The sequence below is a fragment of the Chanos chanos genome, chromosome 7 (genome assembly GCF_902362185.1).
Source record: "Chanos chanos chromosome 7, fChaCha1.1, whole genome shotgun sequence".
In the NCBI taxonomy this organism is placed as follows: domain Eukaryota; kingdom Metazoa; phylum Chordata; class Actinopteri; order Gonorynchiformes; family Chanidae; genus Chanos; species Chanos chanos.
In genome coordinates this window covers 27,097,330-27,114,511 of record NC_044501.1, presented here as the reverse complement: position 1 = coordinate 27,114,511, position 17,182 = coordinate 27,097,330, and the positions used below count along the sequence as shown (strand labels likewise).

General features: G+C 42.6%; 1 protein-coding gene across 2 annotated transcripts in view; it reads left to right on the top strand.

The window, feature by feature from the left end:
* LOC115816745 (serine/threonine-protein phosphatase 2B catalytic subunit alpha isoform) overlaps nt 1–17,182 on the top strand; it is an 85,148-nt gene that overhangs the window by 54,856 nt on the left and 13,110 nt on the right. The window contains exons 3-8 of one of the 2 annotated variants that reach the window (XM_030779838.1): nt 1,043–1,167; nt 1,533–1,644; nt 2,168–2,313; nt 3,665–3,804; nt 7,523–7,600; nt 9,201–9,295. In XM_030779838.1, coding sequence (XP_030635698.1) covers nt 1,043–1,167; nt 1,533–1,644; nt 2,168–2,313; nt 3,665–3,804; nt 7,523–7,600; nt 9,201–9,295 — 696 coding nt within the window. Of the gene's footprint in view, nt 1–1,042; nt 1,168–1,532; nt 1,649–2,167; nt 2,314–3,664; nt 3,805–7,522; nt 7,601–9,200; nt 9,296–17,182 lie in introns of both variants that reach the window. The other variant, XM_030779839.1, reaches the window with a different exon arrangement.

Sequence of the window (17,182 nt, the reverse complement as noted above, 5' to 3'; positions counted from 1 at the left end):
GTTAGCATCGTAGCATCAGCTGTTCTCTCTTCTCTCTGGTTTTATCCAGTGGCTGTAGAGATGTTAGCATCATAGTGTCAGCTGTTTTCTCTTCTGTCTGGTTTGATCCAGTGGCTGTAGAGATGTTAGCATTGTAGTGTCAGCTGTTCTCTCTTCTCTCTGGTTTGAGCCAGTGGCTGTAGAGATGTTAGCATTGTAGCGTCAGCTGTTTTCTCTTCTCTTGTTTGATCAAGCAGCTATAGAGATGTTAGCATTGTAGCGCCAGCTGTTTGCAATTGAGATATGGCGAGAGCTCTCTGACAAACATCCTTTTTTGCTCAGGGTTGGTCAAATGTCTCATATACCAACTGAAATCGTATACTGCCAAAAAAAAAAACAAATAAAAAAAAAAACAGTTTCTCCAAGATAAACCGGTGACCTTTGAGTGTACAACTACAATTTTTTGCTCAGGGCCCAAGATGCGAGTCCAAAAAAACAACAACAACAACAAAAAAAAAAAAAACCAAAGGTGCAGTATTGGCCTTTGCCAATGATAGATACAGACTGGTTCTATTCATGCGTTTTCTGCAGTAAATGTGAGCTTTAGCTCCAGGCTTGCCCATATTGTTTAGTCCACAAAAAAACAAAATACAATCCTGAAAATACATTGTACTTCATGTGCCATGTTTACTATTCATGAAAGGAGACGCCAGGTGACATCCTTATTCAGAAAGCCATAAGGGCCCGTTGGCAGGCAACAGATAGAAAAAAAAAAAACAGAAACAAAACGGCTGCTCTGTACCACTGGAAGACTTCAAAGGTTGACACATATTTAGTATTGTGCCCAGAACAATATGCTGTTGAGAGTCTATTTAGAGAAACAGTGCAGGTGGAGTTTGATTGTGTAGATGTAGTAGTAGCAGCCCCAGTCTGAATGACATGGCGTTGATGATGATGGTGATGGTGATGATGATGATAGTACTGTGAGTGTTGGTTCGGTAAAAGCGAAATAACATGAATTTAAAAAATCTCTCTCTCTCTCTCCCTCTCGTTCTTTTGGTAGTTTGTGGAGACATCCATGGACAGTTCTTTGACTTGATGAAGCTATTTGAAGTTGGAGGGTCGCCAGCAAGCACACGCTACCTTTTCCTGGGTGATTATGTGGACAGAGGTTATTTCAGTATTGAAGTAAGTAGGGTGATGCCATTTGTGAGTCTCTCTCTCTCTCTCTCTCTCCCTCTCTCTCTCTCTTGGACTAAGTAAATAATGCATTAATGTTGTTTGCATGTTATCTGAGGTTACAGATGACCCACTGTGTTGGATTTTTCAAAATCTGCTCAGGCAGGATTTTTCAAACAAGTCATTTTCTATCGATGCAAAATAAATTGCTTTCTCCCACAGGTTTATCACAGGTTTATAGCAATGATATAAAAAATATACATATTCAATATATTATGAATGATGAGTTCATGACTATCTTTTGCTCATTATTTAAATAGATGAAATGTATTTTTATTTCTAAAATTCCTGTTTTTTTTTCTCCTGTTTTGTAGTGTGTGTTGTACTTATGGGCCTTAAAAATCCTTTATCCCAAAACGCTGTTTCTGCTTCGTGGGAACCATGAATGTAGACATTTAACAGAATATTTCACGTTTAAGCAGGAATGTAAGTATGGCTACGACCAGCTCCACCAATTAACTCTGACATTTAAAAGATTTTTATAGCCATCGGTAAGCTACACGTTTAATGTATGTTAATGTAAAACCCAGGCTTGTCAGAGCTCTTTTTGTTTTGTTTACATATACCGAAACCTTTTTCATGGTATTTAAAATAAATAATAAAAAAAAATGTTTCTTGGTAGCACACAATGTTTTTGCTTATCCTGATATTTATACATGGGATAGCTACTTTTATTTTTATTCTTTTTTTTTTTTTTTTGTTTCAGCTCAAAGAGAACCCAGCCCAGATTAAACCTGTTTTGTTTTGTTTTTTTGGTTTGGTTTGGTTTGTGCTTTTTTTAAGAACCAGCAGATGTGATTCAAATGCCCCTTTTTTCTGTCTTTAAGCAGCACAGTAGCCCAGTGTGTACGCATGAGTCCAACGATGTTTTGATTGGCTCATGTATTTTTTTTTCCTCTCTTCCTAATTCTCTCTCTCTCTCTCTCTCTCTCTCTCTCTCTCTCTGCAGGTAGAATTAAGTACTCCGAGAGAGTGTATGATGCGTGTATGGATGCTTTTGACTGCCTTCCACTGGCTGCTCTCATGAACCAGCAGTTCCTGTGTGTACACGGAGGGCTATCCCCAGAGATCACAAACCTCGACGACATCAGGAAAGTACGTGTGTCTGCCGACAGTCTCCCCACAGCAGGGCCAGGCTCCTGCCTCCCACTGGACGCATGTTAGTGGTTGGGACTGTGCATTGGCAGTACTGATGTAATGATCTCTGCCAGCTGAATGGAGCCTCAGAACGCCTCTGAAAATCACACGCACACACGCACACACACACACTTACACACACACACTTACACATACACATACACACACACACACACTCACACACACACTCACACACATTCTCTTTAAGTGTCTTAACAAAACATTAACAACTGAATGTTTTGTGCTATTAAAGTTTCAGGCCATTCCATACAGCTGGAAGGATGTTGAGAGATCTAAGAACAAAGACAAAGGAAAAGATGCAGTAATTTACAAACACATCTGTTCAGGCACCACAATATGAGTCAGTTTAACAGGCCTTTATGTTATACAGTGGTAGCTGTTTTTTTTTAATCATCGACAGTCAAAGTCGGGTCAGCCGGAAAGAAAAAAATACAGGAGGAAAAAAAAGATAATTGTGTCCTGCCTCAGTTCTTTTGGGTTTTTTTTTTTCCTTTTTTCCAGCCACCGACTGCGACTGCACCTTTTCAATTTCCTTAAACTATTTCATTTGAAATGGAACCTTTAGTCATTCACCAAAGACCCCCCTCCCCTACACCACCCCCACACCTCTTCATTCCCTCTTCTCCCACCCACCAAATTACAGAAATGCAACAGGGGCCCAGCTGGGCTGGAGGGGCCAGTCCCCCTGATTAAAAAATGTTTAAGAATCAGCCGTGGCAAATGCCTCAAATTGAATAAAGCTACTAGGGTTTTCATAATCATAGTCCTTCACTAATTGAATCAGCCCACTTGTAGGATCCATTACGGATCTGCTTCTCCCCTTCCAGGAGATCTCTGTCAGAGAAAGAAAAAACCCATCTGCACCCCCTTCAGTTTGATTTCATTAAACACAATGCAGGAGATGATTTAGGGGAAATTCTATGGTGAAACCGGAGACCTAATTGACCGTCTGCCGTGAAGGTGATCACCAATGCGAATGAGCTCTGCACCCAGTTCAGTGCTAGATTGGATTCTATTGTCCCCTGTAGATCCCCCCCCCACTTCTGTTACACTTGGCGTATTCAGGAGTATTCAGACTGATTTTATGTAAGGGTAGAGTGATTCAGTATAAGTTCACATAATTTCACAGAGCCTGTGCTGTATTTTCTGACAGAGGTTAACTCAAAACTGCTGCTTCCATGAACAGCTGACATCACAGCCTGTGCTACACACACACCACACATACACACACAGGAGATAATTAGCATATGAACAAACCTAACCACGGCACTGTTCTTCTGCCCATCAGTTAGACAGATTCAAAGAGCCCCCAGCGTACGGACCAATGTGTGACCTGCTCTGGTCAGATCCGCTGGAAGACTTCGGCAATGAGAAGACCCAAGAACACTTCACACACAACACAGTCCGAGGCTGCTCCTACTTCTACAGGTACAACCCTCAGGCCAGCACAGAGACAACCATTCAGCGCATTTTCTGCCTTTTAAACTAATGTGTTGTTTACTCATAATTGCTCTTATTTTTTTCTAATTGTGGAGTAGTTCTCTCTCTCTGTCTCTCTCTGACACACACACACACACACACATAAATAAATGTGTAAAACTACACAGTAAGAATGAGCATTTTTGATGCTGACTGACTTTTTAAGACCTATCCATTGCGTCTGGTGCTTTGCTCTGTTTTGTGTGCCTGCTTGTGAAAAGCAGCCAAATATTTGAGTGTAGTCTTGGTTTTGTGAGTAATATCTGACCATGTCTCCAGCTTTCCCACAGATGGTACTGCAGTTGGTTATGGCCAAACTGGGTCAGGTTCTGTGGGGAGTTTGGATCGTTAGGCCTCTCTTACTCTTTTCACTCAGTCCTGTCCTTTCTCCAGGAGACTCCAAACACATAAAACATCTCCTTTCACTCGGTCGTGTTCATGTCCTGGATGAAAATCATGTTTGATGAGGCACTGATGATCCTAATTAGAATCCTTGCAGAAGGAACTGAATCATTTTCAACACTGAATGTGTTTGGGCCAGAATCCCATCTGAGTCTATCCCATCGCGAAGAAAATCCCTTATCAACCCACTGCGGTCAAGCAGACGGGATCACAAAGAGGAGAAATCCGTCCCGGCTCTGTGTATCGGAAGAAATGTTCTGTATTCTCTTTACCTGTGCACAAATAGGTTTGGATTTTTCCAATTTCTCACAGATGCTCTGATAAGCAGGCAGCTCCATATCATATAACTGAAATTACACCAATGAAGTGGCTCTGTCTGGAATGAATCCCATCGCCCACCACCCCCCCCCCCCCCCAGCCGGCGCCCGAGAATGCCTCATGTGATTTGACGTACAGCCGATTTATGCATAGGCTTCCATTTCATGAAGAGATGACTCGAGTGTTGGCGGAGAGCAGAGAGATTGGCAATTCACGTTTGCTTATCACAGCATCCGTTCCTGCCGGAATCTCCATCTTCAGGATGGTATGGTCATATGGAAAGGATGGATAACTCAGATCATAAGAGACACATGTGTTCGGTGACAGTTGTTTGTGAGGACGCCAAGCATAAGTGTGTGTTATCAGGACTGTGAGGGAAATGAAGTGGTGAACTGGGGGTAAGATGTGAGTGAGAAAATCAACAGGAAGCAGCATATGCTTTGGACAGTAGCTACTGTAGTCATGTCATGTCACACCGCTAATGACGTTGTAGTCATGGAAATAAAGAATGCCTTCCACTGTGGGTCTAATACAAGTCTTGGAATTGTTTTTTTTTCCCTTTTTTAACTTTTATCCAAGGGTTGTCTCTTTCTCTCTCTCTCTCTCTCTCTCTATCTCTCTCTCTCTTTCTCTCCCTCTCTTTCTCTCTCACACACATACACACACACACACACATTCTTTATTCTTTCTCTCTCTCACACACACACTTCTCTCTCTCTCTCTCTCTCTCTCTCTTCTCTCTCTCTCTCTATCTGTCTCTGTCTGTGCTGACATCTTTTCTTTGCTCCTTTGTAGTGGTGTTTTTGGCTGGCAGTTTGGAGGCTGGTAGGGGCGTAATTGGAAGCACACTGGACTGCTGACTTTACGAGCCAGTCCCCTAAAATCTGCAGACTCTTTTCACCGAGAGAGGGATTCTTTCGTGCCTCTTCCTCGACTCCCAGCAAACAAACATCCTGTCCCGCCCTGGCAGGAAGCCCTCGTAACTTTTACACATGCTAGCGAGGCGTGTAATTGCACTCGTATCAAATTTGCGGCCTTTGAAACCCGACATCAGAACCATGGGATGACAAAGAGTCATGCTGAGTTTGGGTCTTTTGATTTCAGCTTGCCATGTTTCCTTGTTTTGTTTTTTTTTTGACTGCAGTGTTTTTTGTGAATGACCAAGAACTGGACTTAGCACTGGAATCACTGTGTAGTTACTGGTAAATTCCCATTTTATGCCACTTCTAGCAGCTTCTTGGCAACTCTCCTCAATAGCTGCTTCTGTGAAATTATGCATGACACCAAAACAAGCCAACCTTTTCACCTCTGTGACCATGAAAGCATTTTTTTCCCTGTTTTTTTCTCTTTTCTTCCTGCTGTTGTTATGAGAATTGTGTTCTCGTAGCGGCTTTAACATATGAACTTACATCACGGAACTGTGAAGAGAACCTCCTCCAACTGTAAACAGCCTCCAACCATCGAGGTCCTCCTTCACATTCTTTGTGTTCGTCTAATGACAATGCAGAGTCTTTGTTTAATGAAAGAAAAGCAAGACACTATCTTCCCTCCAGTGCTGAGATGTTTGCATGCTGTAAATCAGGCCCCATCAACAGTGTCTCGTCAACGTCTTACTGGCGTTAATTACTGATGTACATGAGCGGCCGGTAGTTGAAAGGGCCTGGTGGGCGTTTTTGTCTGGAACTGTTATGAGGGCTGTCTACGGTGAGGCCTTCTTTATTAAATATTAACCTTAAGTACACGTGCTAATTACTCACCTCACAGTTGTCTTCAGCTTATGGAAACATGGCTCTGTCTTTGCAAGCTCCTTTTTTCCCTTTTTTTTTTCTTTTTGGTGTGTTTTGAATGGACACATGGTTTTGAATTGAATCTGACATCTCTGGACACTGAATGCTTTGAAAGCAATCTACAGATTTTTGCAGAAAGCCAGGTTTGGTCGGATTGAAAAAAGAGGGTTTGAGGTTTTTTTGTACAGGTTTTGAAGACCAGCACCCTCCTCTCTGAGTCTGTTTGTCAACATGGGCCTTTCACAGTGGGTTTTGGCTGGTGGAAGGTGGTGGCGTGGAAGATTCTGGAAACATCCTAGTTTTGCATTGCTTAATTAGTCTTGGCCTCTTCTGTGTTTTGCTTTTCTCAAGAGTGTTAAGATTTCTCCCACTCCCCCAACACACACACACACACACACACAAACACACACACACACACACACACACTACTGAACTGAACTTTATCAGGTGAATTGTTTGTGACTCAGATTTGCAACCAAAAGCAATGCTTGGCACTGAGAACTTTGCCAGTGCTGTATTTTCATATGACAACAGAACGTTCATTTGCAACTGTGTTGCCCAGTGTTTGTTAGCAAACCAGAAGGCCAAGTCAGACTAAGTTAGGTTAGGTAAGCATGTAAGCTTGTCATAGGTGAGACTGAGCACAAAAGTCCAACTATATAGTATAATAACCATAGCTTTGAACACATGTCAGCCAATCAGTATTCAGGTCTGGTAATGTCCACTCCAAAGTGAATGGGTTCAGTCCCACTGTATACAGTGCTGTAGCCAACCGAGTAGAACAAGTGTTGTCCCCAGAAAGCGGACCTTTGTATTACAAGCACTGGTCAGCAAGCTGACCCACCCACCCCCGACCCCACTCTACGACCTACGGTGTACCACACAGCCCTGAGCCTGTGGACTTTTTATGTAAATAGTTTACATAGTTGACTACATTGTTTTTCCCTTGTTAACCAGTTAAACTGAGTTGGAGACAAAGTTCAATACTTAATAAGGATTAATGGAACAGTGTATATGTTGTATAAGTACGATACTGGCACCATATCTGTACAAACCACAAAGTCACACAAGAATTAGCATGTTGTTCACAATTCTGTCTTCCATTAATGACAGCCGCACACACACCAGCTAACCCGATCTCATCTATTCTTTCCTTCCAGTTACCCCGCTGTCTGTGACTTTCTACAACACAATAACTTATTATCCATCATCCGAGCCCACGAAGCACAGGATGCTGGGTGAGTTTGAGTTTGTCTTTTTTTTTTAGTTTGTCTGCCCTAAGAGGAAATGAAAAAGCCCTGAGAGCGTCAGAGAAAAAAAAAAAACGATACACGTTCAGTTCTTAATGAAGTTCCTTCCATCAGGACGCAGAGCTGTGGTCCAGATACAGGCGTTTGGTACTCAGTGAAGCTCACTGCGGAGCTAAGATGGAAAAACAAGGGAATATTTCAGGATATTCCCAAAAAAAATGTTTGATTTCTAAAGAGTGCCTCCTCACTTAATGACTGAAGTTCATCAGAATTTTTCATAGATTGGGAAAATTATTATGGAAAATGTATATGTGTTTTTCTTGTTTCATGTGCCTCTTAAATAATTCATTGAAAGTCAAAGGGGAGTTAATGGTGGTAAACCTCCACACAGGTTTTGCTCTGATTCTGACAAGAGCTTGTGTAATAGAATGTGGGAGAGGAAAGAGGTGTGTGTGTGTGTATGTTTGTGTGTGTGTGTGTATGTGTCTGTGTGTGTGTGTTTACTGCAAGACCCCTGCTGAGAATCAGTGCAGTATGTTTCTTTTTTCAGCCTTGTCTGCGCAAACAGAACTCACCACACACACACACACACACACACACACATACACACACTCTGCCCCTCCCCGTAGTGCTCGACTCACAGTGCTAAAGGTCAAGGGTCAGGCACAGGTTTACAGAAACCTAAGTGAATCCAGAGGTCTCTGGGCATGCTCACACTGTGGGGACCTGATCAGAATAAAGTGTTCCTTACACACGTGTGCACTTTTAACTGTGCATTACTGCTCAAATTGAGTTGACTCTTAAAGTCATAGCTATTGACAGAAGACTTTTCTGGCCTCTTTTTTTTTTGTGTACGTCCTCATGCCAGAGCTAAGTGCCGACTGTTTACCGAAGTGGTGCCAAATATCTAAGACGTGAGAGACAGATTTTGTTCAAAGCAACTGAATCCAACAAGCTCCAAAGCGTCAGAGTGACGAGGCTATTTTTGTCTCGTTTTTGGCCCATTTCGCTTATTTTAGCAGCCCGCTCTGCAGGTCGTCTCCTTGATGTTTGTTTGTCTGTTTGTGTTTTGAAGTTGTTGTCCAAGTAGTCTGCGCAAGACTACATTACAACTGCTGAGAGATGTTCACAGAATCCACAGACTGCTTAAACTAGAGCCGCTGAGATTTGGTTTGGCCTGTGTGTGAGTGGAGGACGGTTCTAGTGATAATCGTGAAGATGATGATGATGATGATAGTGGTGATTTTGATGACGGGAAAGAGGAGGAGATACTGGTGATGGTCCAGATGATGAAGAATATGATGATGTAATAAAACCAGTGTGGTTGACGATGATGATGATGATGATGATGGCAGTGGTCGTGTTTCTGTCAGTAAGGATGAGGAGGTAGTGTTAGCAGTCTTGAGAAAAAAGAGGAGACTGATGATGATGATGATGATGATGATGATGATGGTGGTGAGGAGGAGGAAGACAATCTCAGTCTTAAAGGAGACAGTGTTGACAGTTGTGTGGGTGATACCTTTGTGTGTTATGAATAGTATGTGTAGATTTGAATGTTTAATGCTGGGTTTTTGCTCTGTTCATTCAGGTATCGTATGTACAGAAAGAGCCAGACCACAGGCTTTCCCTCCCTCATCACCATCTTCTCTGCACCAAACTACTTAGATGTCTACAATAATAAAGGTAAGAGAAGCATGTGTTTCTGTGTTCACGTTTGCACGTGTGCCTGCACCATGTGTGTGTGTTTGTGTACGTGTGTGTGCGTGTCTCCGTGTGTCTGCATGTGTGTGTCTGTGTCTGTATCTGCACGTGCAGTGCGTGTGAGTCTGTGTGTGTGCCTGTGTGTGTGTGTATGTGTGTGTGTAGGGCTGTTGTAAACTGGTGACTCTGCCTGGGTATGGAGTCGCCCAGGATGATCAGACCCATGTATATGTCTTAAAACACAAAACTCAGAGAGAGACAAACTGCCTTAAACTGCCTCACGCTGCGTGTATATGTCTTAACACACTGAACTCAGAGAGAAAGAAAAACTGCCTTACACTCTGTGTACATGTCTTAACACACTGAACTCAGAGAGACAAACTGCCTCACACTGCTTTACACTCTGTGTACATGTCTTAACATACTGAACTCAGAGAGAAAGAAAAACTGCCTTACACTCTGTGTACATGTCTTAACATACTGAACTCAGAGAGACAAACTGCCTCACACTGCTTTACACTCCGTGTACATGTCTTAACATACTGAACTCAGAGAGAGAGAAAAACTGCCTTACACTCTGTGTACATGTCTTAACATACTGAACTCAGAGAGACAAACTGCCTCACACTGCTTTACACTCTGTGTACATGTCTTAACATACTGAACTCAGAGAGAGAGAAAAACTGCTTTACACTCTGTGTACATGTCTTAACATACTGAACTCAGATAGAGACAAACTGCTTTACACTCTGTGTACATGTCTTAACATACTGAACTCAGATAGAGACAAAGTGCTTTACACTCTGTGTACATGTCTTAACATACTGAACTCAGATAGAGACAAACTGCTTTACACTCTGTGTACATGTCTTAACATACTGAACTCAGATAGAGACAAAGTGCCTCACACTGCCTTACACTCGCTCATCAGGTTGGATCTGTCGTCTCGGTAATGAAGAGGTATTGACAGATCTGCCGTGACAGTGCAGCAACTTGACGTGGAGATGCACGCACGCACGCACGCACACTGATGAGTTTCTCTGATTCGTTCACAGTGTCTGTTTTGATATGGACAGTGGCAGCAAGTCAGGAGGGGATGTGTGTTTGTGTGTGTGTGTGTGTGTGTTTTAAAGATTCCTCTGGATCAGATCCTCTCTAATCTAATGAAAATGACACTGTCATTCCCCGTGTTCCAGCCAATGAGAATTTGTCTGAGAAATAATAAAAAGAATAGAATAGAACATGAGTAGGGCTTACCACATGAATAATAAATAGCGTTTGCTTTCGGAGCTTTGCTTCGGGGGGCAGCTTTCAGCTGTAAGAAAAGTCTTTTTTTTGCGTGTTGGATGTACTCGTAGATCCCTTAAGTGTATGCTCTGACAGTAATCCATCTCTGGTTTTAATATTTGATCTAAGCTTTGTCAGTCTAAAGGCAAAGGCCTTAAATGAGTTCGAATTACACATCAGAAGAACAACACGGTCATGCCCTCATGCTCCACAGGCAGAAAATACCTTAGGGGGGAACTGGACTACGTCTCTCTTCTCAAACACAGAAGAGAAGCATACACACTCTCATCTAATTGTGCTTTCACTGAGAACATCTGTGTTAGCTTTGAGACATATCTCGTGATGTGATGAATAATTTAAAAACATTTAAATTTGTTTTTAGTGGAAGGTTTTGTTTTTTTTTTTTATGGTGTGGATGCTAGCTTTGCCAAAACACTGTTTGGCATTTGTTCTGTCCCATCGGTTTTGCCATTTTGCAATGTTTTGATGAGAACTTGCTTACTGTACATGGATAATAATCACACTGAAGCTACTGTTACGGAGTAAATGTCTTTTTTTTTTTTTTTAAGCAGAGTCAACATTGTGATGATTGTGTTCCACTGACCTAATCAGTTTATTCAAGTATTTATGGATCTGTGGAGAGACATGAGCCATAAGCATGTTGCTTGCTAATGCCTTCTGATTTCACTCTGGCTTCACCCATGTCATCTGCTGCTCTGGTGTGGCTCAGAGCCCATCTCATTTAAAGCCTAGCCCTTCTAAATTAAAGGAACCAGTCAAGCCAGGATCGATCTTCTCTCTCTCTCCCTCTCTCTCTGTCTCCCTTTCTCTCTCTCTGTCTCTCTCTCTCTCTGTCTCTCTATCTCTCTCTCTCTCTCCCTCTCTCTCTTTCTCTCTCTCTCTCTATTTTCCTCTCTTTCTCTGGTTTCCTCTCTCTCTCTTCCTCCCCCAGATTGAGGGAGCAAGCGTACGTCGTGATTGATGGCAATCGACTGTCATTGTAAATCTCAAAAGAGGGACGTGTCTCCCTGCCATCCATCATGGGGTGAGGAGTAGGGAGGTGTGTGTGGGGGGGGGGCTGTTCCCATCAGTCTCCTCGCCCTGGGACACTGCTCCATTCGATAGAAAGCCATCAGGCCAAAGCCACTGTTTGCCCTTTCATAATCGCTGAAACATCTTCATTTTTTTCCTATTTAACCTCATCAACACTTCATCAGTTTTTGTTTCTCTAGACTAATAACAATAATAATAAGATTTGTAATGAAGCAGAATGTAACAGGTGGTAGCGCCCAGCGTGCGGTCTAATTGAAAGCATTGATTAAAGCGTAACTGAGTTGGTCCATTCATCAGAGACCAGGGTGCTCTAGGTGAAGATGATGAACGCGTCACTGAGAGAAGCCACAGATTGTTCTTCGATCAGTTTGTTGTTTGACTATGGATGGTTTGTGTCTAAACCGGTGCAGGATAACCTGTTTCCAGAGTGTCTTTCTATGGAACATTGACCATTCTGATCATGGCTCTACACCATAATGTCAGGTATCGACTGTCATTAAGCAAAAAGTACAACGACTCCCTTTGTTCTCGCTGTTACCACGTCTCGCATATGACAGTCGATGTCGTTTTGATAAGATGAGTGAGCGATGTGCTAGATTATGCAGATACATAGCATGTCGTCTAGATTTTATCGCTTCAGTTATGGCTAATTAGCATTTTTTGCAGATCTTATCAAATCCTGTGCTCACATACCTTTCTGGAGGTTTTTTTCCCCCTCACGCTTGGGTCTTGGAGTTTTTTTTTTCCTCCATCCCTCCCACAGCAAATAGTGCGGAAGAGACCAAAAACATGAAAGACATAAACCACATAAATATTCTTTATTCCCAGGTAACCCCACATTATACATCTGCAGTGCATCATGGGACTTGAAGTTTCATACAACGACACCCATCGCACAGTCTTCTCCAGGGTCCGTTTCTGTCCACTGTTATAAGTAGCTAATGTTACTCCTCAGGTGCAGTGTGGGGGGATTGTGTTGTTCTCATGATGGCCATTGTGGAGCACTGGAGTGTGACAGAGGGAAGGAGGGAAATGAAAAACGGGGTGTGTTTCCAGGCAGGAGGTGCTAATGACACTCTGGCCATTTAGAGAGGTTTCCCAGCATGCCCATACGTTATGGTCGTGTTATCAAATCACTCAGTGGGAAACATTGTACATGTTTAGTGATGTATGACAGATGAGATCAAGATCACAAACAGAACTCTTCTTTCTTTCTCTTTTTTTTTATCCCAAGTTTGTGTTTGGGCAAGTTAATTGCCCTGTTTAATGTTCTGGTAATCTGGAAATAATCAGCACCCCTTGAAACTTGGCGTCCACACTGACCAATCAGAATCGAGTATATAAGTGGTTTTACTGGTAATGGCCACGCCTGGTGATTGGCTGAAGTTCTAGGTAAATTCCTTCCTGTCTGTCTTGCTAAAGAGAGCGACACAGTGATGAAGCAAGTTTTGAATGCAGTAACTTGCCTGCTCACCCCCCCCACACCCACACCCCCACCAAAATCCATGCCTTAGATTATCTGTGGCTGACATCACCCAAGCAGCATATCACCTAAATATTGATTCCACTCTCCGAAACCGGTTCCCAGCAGATGCGGCAGGAAATTGGTTTTGAATTGCTCCCCCACCCCCAAGCGTTCATTGAAGAGAAATTAGCCAGAGCTTGGATACAAATGCGGGTGATCAGTTGTTTTGAAGCTGTGGTAATGTAGCATGACCACAATTTTAGAGTAACAAAATAACCTCCCCAAATGAACGTGACTCCCTGGAGAGAGAGAAATGAACGACACTCGAACATGTCTTATTTTTTTCCAACAGAAACACAGAACAGCAGAACAGCAGTGTGGATTCTCACCATGATACAAAAAAGTAACTGGACTTTAGAGACTCCAGAGTGAGACGGAACAAATTTTCAAGGTTCTCGTCTGACGGAGTTGTGAGAGCAGAGTGGGAGCCATATGAGATGGTAAAGGCATTATGGGGAACCGCGCGAGGAGACGTGTGTTTTGCCAAGCTGTTATAATAGGCCTCTTTTTCCTGTGTGTTACTGTTTGTATATGTAACTTACTCAGTGAAGGGAAGGGCTGAACATCCCCTTTGTGATGACCGGGACGACAGATGACTGCAGAGGGAAGAAGTTTTATTCCTCTGTCGAAACCATAGTGAAGAACAGTGTGTGGTGTGTTTGTGAGTGTGTTCCTGCGTGCGTGCGTGCGTGTGTGCGTGTGTGCGTGGACGTGGGCGTGGGCGTGTGCGTTAGCACTGGAGCTGGGATGGGGGTAGGGGTGTGGGATGGAAGGTTTCATACTCTTCATGGAGAGGCTCCACTCTCCACAGGTTCCCATGAGGGACTTTCACTAACCTCGCTGTCCACTTTCCAAGCATCAACATGGCTGATTGTTCCATCTGAGAGATAGAAAAATTAGAGGACCTGTAAATGAAGGATGTATGGTGTTGGTATTTGAAAAGTGGACAGAAGTGTAAACTGTGCTAGATAGTAGGTGATGTGTGGGAGACAGACAGCATTAAGGTGAAAATTGCATGAACGTGCTTTACTCTCTCAGATAATCCCACATCATACATTTGCAAAGCATCATGGGACTTGAAGTCTCTGTAAAACTCACACGATACACATTACACAACCCTTGCCAGGGTGCAGTTCTGTCTGTTCCTTTTAGTGGCCAGTGTTGCTCTGCTCCAGTGTAAGGGAATTGTGCTTTTGGCCTAATGGCTACATTGGAACACAGGAGTGTAACGGAGGGAAGGATAGAAAGGAGAAGAAAACTTGCAAACTGGTGTGAGTGTTGGCAATCATGTGCCCACTGTGGCCACCCCAGTGCCTTTGACACATGTTCTATGTCAGTTTGGTCTCTCATTGTCTCCCCTCCTGAGGTGCCAATGAGCAGTAATCAAATGTCTCTCTACCTGCTTTATGTAGTGAGTTACAGCCACACAATTCACTGTCCGAAGGAACGATCTGTATCTGTGAACAGGTTTATGCTTAATTAACTCATCACAGAGTTTAAATCCTGTGTCCTTTATATTTTGGCAACTTTTTATGATGACCACTAAAAAAAGTTATTTTTTAAATATTTTGATATATGTTGCAAGTGAAATAGTTAGCATCCTTGCTCTTTCAAATGTGATTTATTTTTTCATCACCAAGTCCTCGTGGCTAACTGAAAGTGTTTTCCTCTGTCATGTTGTTTATTTTTATTTTTTTAAACATCATTGAATATGCTTGAGTGGTGTGGTAATTTTTTTAATACTGTGGTAATTTATTTGCATCTTCATTTTCAAAATGCCATGTATTAACACGGCATTTACCATACGTTTCTCCACTGATATGTATGTAAATGAATTCGTAATATGTATGTTAATTGTGTGAATAATGTAAGAAGAGCAATATATGCTGCCTGTCGTGGGGGATTTTGTCTGTGACTTTGTCACATAGTCTTCTCACCAGGCTTACGTTCCATGCATGGATCTGTCACTTTTCTACACCCTGTAGCTGTATAGATGAGATTTAGGGCTTAAGTGCAATACTTCTACTATGTAGTTTGTGAGAAGAGGGAGGGAAGAATGAGGACATCAGATGATAACACAAACATGCATGAAACGCGACTTTGTAGACTGTTTCAAAGTGCCTGCAATTTCTCATTTTAAGAAAAGGACAGGTGTGTGTAGCTACTTTAACTGATATTTGGCATCGGATTTTACATATGAAAGGTTTAATCCTGTGTTTTAATCACCTACATTTTCTGCACTCCTAAATCCAAACTGGACTCAGATACTTCTGTGCGCTAATTAAGCCTGCAGGGGGTTGACTGTTTGAATGAGCATCAGAGACACCTAGTGGTTGTCAGAGGGACTGCACATTATGGCCTGTTTACAGTGCAACTGATAAATTATGGACTGTTTATGGGCAGTGCTGGATATAGCCTATATTTTGAGAAGTGAGACATTAATGGGAGAGAATGTGTTCAGTGTGTTTAGCAACCGTTTGAGGAGTGAGGTGAGACAGCTGACTGGCGTGTGTCAGACAGTCATGTTGGGGTTTGGGGGGGGGGGGGGGTAGGCTAATGTCCCCTCCTGTCCCCATGTAAATCAGCCTGTACGACTCCTGACCTCCCAACCTCCCCTCTACGCCCCTTCATTTCTAAGAGCACAGTGTGTTTGACAACCTGCTATTCTCAACACGCCCTTCGGATGCCAGGGTGGGAAAGTCCCTCGCTGCACGACCCTCTTGCTTACAGTGTCGCATTTCAGCAGATCTAGGGCACACACACTCACACACACACTCTCTTATGGTTACTGCGGCAGGGACTGTTGTGATTTGTGGCATCAGTGGCAGACGTTATCCTGACATGCCCTGATTCCAGTAATATTACAAACCTAACCGTGACAAGATTTTTATTTTTATTTGCTTATTTATTTATTTTTTTCATGAACATTCACAGACACGCTAATAATAAAGAGTGCTGTCTGACACTGGCCTTCTTTAGAATTACTATGACATTAACATGTATGTTAAACCTGCATAATACCCTGTGTCACACCCTATGTGAACTGAACACCACTGAAAACAGTGCGTCTCTGCTGTGGTATTGGTCAGCTCTACTGCTTCCTGTTTCTTCTAGTCTTCAGTCTGTATTCCACTGCACAAAGTCTAAGTCAGCGAAGCTGCGTAGGCACCCATTGTGTTTCTACCATTTCTCCTTCATCTTCTTCTTCTTCTTCCTCTGGCTAGGGTGTCTATGGCAGCCCCTAGAACCATAAGGTAAAACGTTGTGAAATTTGGCACACTGATTAAGGACAGTCCCCTCATTCTTTTCACCAAGTTTCATGACTGCATCTTGAGCACTCTAGCGCCACCAGTGGGTCAAAGTTGGAGGTGCATTTACACATGGAACTTCTGAACCATATGCCCAATGAGGTACCCTTCGATTCCTTGAATCAAGCCGAGTTCAGCGCACCCCATGATGTCAATTTCCGCCAAATTGGATTCTCCGCTATATTGGATTTCATGTAAAAGTTTAAAAATTTTTCATAGGTCACAAATTTTAATCCTCCCCAAAATTCGCACAGATGATCTTCAGACTAAGTTTCGCAAAAGTTATCAGATGGATTTTTGATTTTCAAAAATTTTCAAGATTTTCAGACATGAGGTCATATTTCAGTAACACTTTGATGCGTCATCACCAAATTTGGTAGACTGACTCAAGACTCCACCCAAAGGGAGTCCAAAAAATAGCTGCATTTTATTACTCTGGGGCACTATAATAAGAAAAAACATGTTTTTGCTCTGCTCATTACTCTTCACGTTTGGTCTAAAGTTGTGATTATTATTTGAAATCATGCCTTTGTGGATGAGATCTGGACATGTTGCCATTTCCTGTTCTGCAATTATATTCATCGGCAAAGTCACAAAACAGGAAATGAGGTCATAACTCAGCAACATTTTGATGTATCAAAACCAGACTTGGTATATGGCCTCGGAACCCCATTCTTAGGAAGCACAAAAGATTCT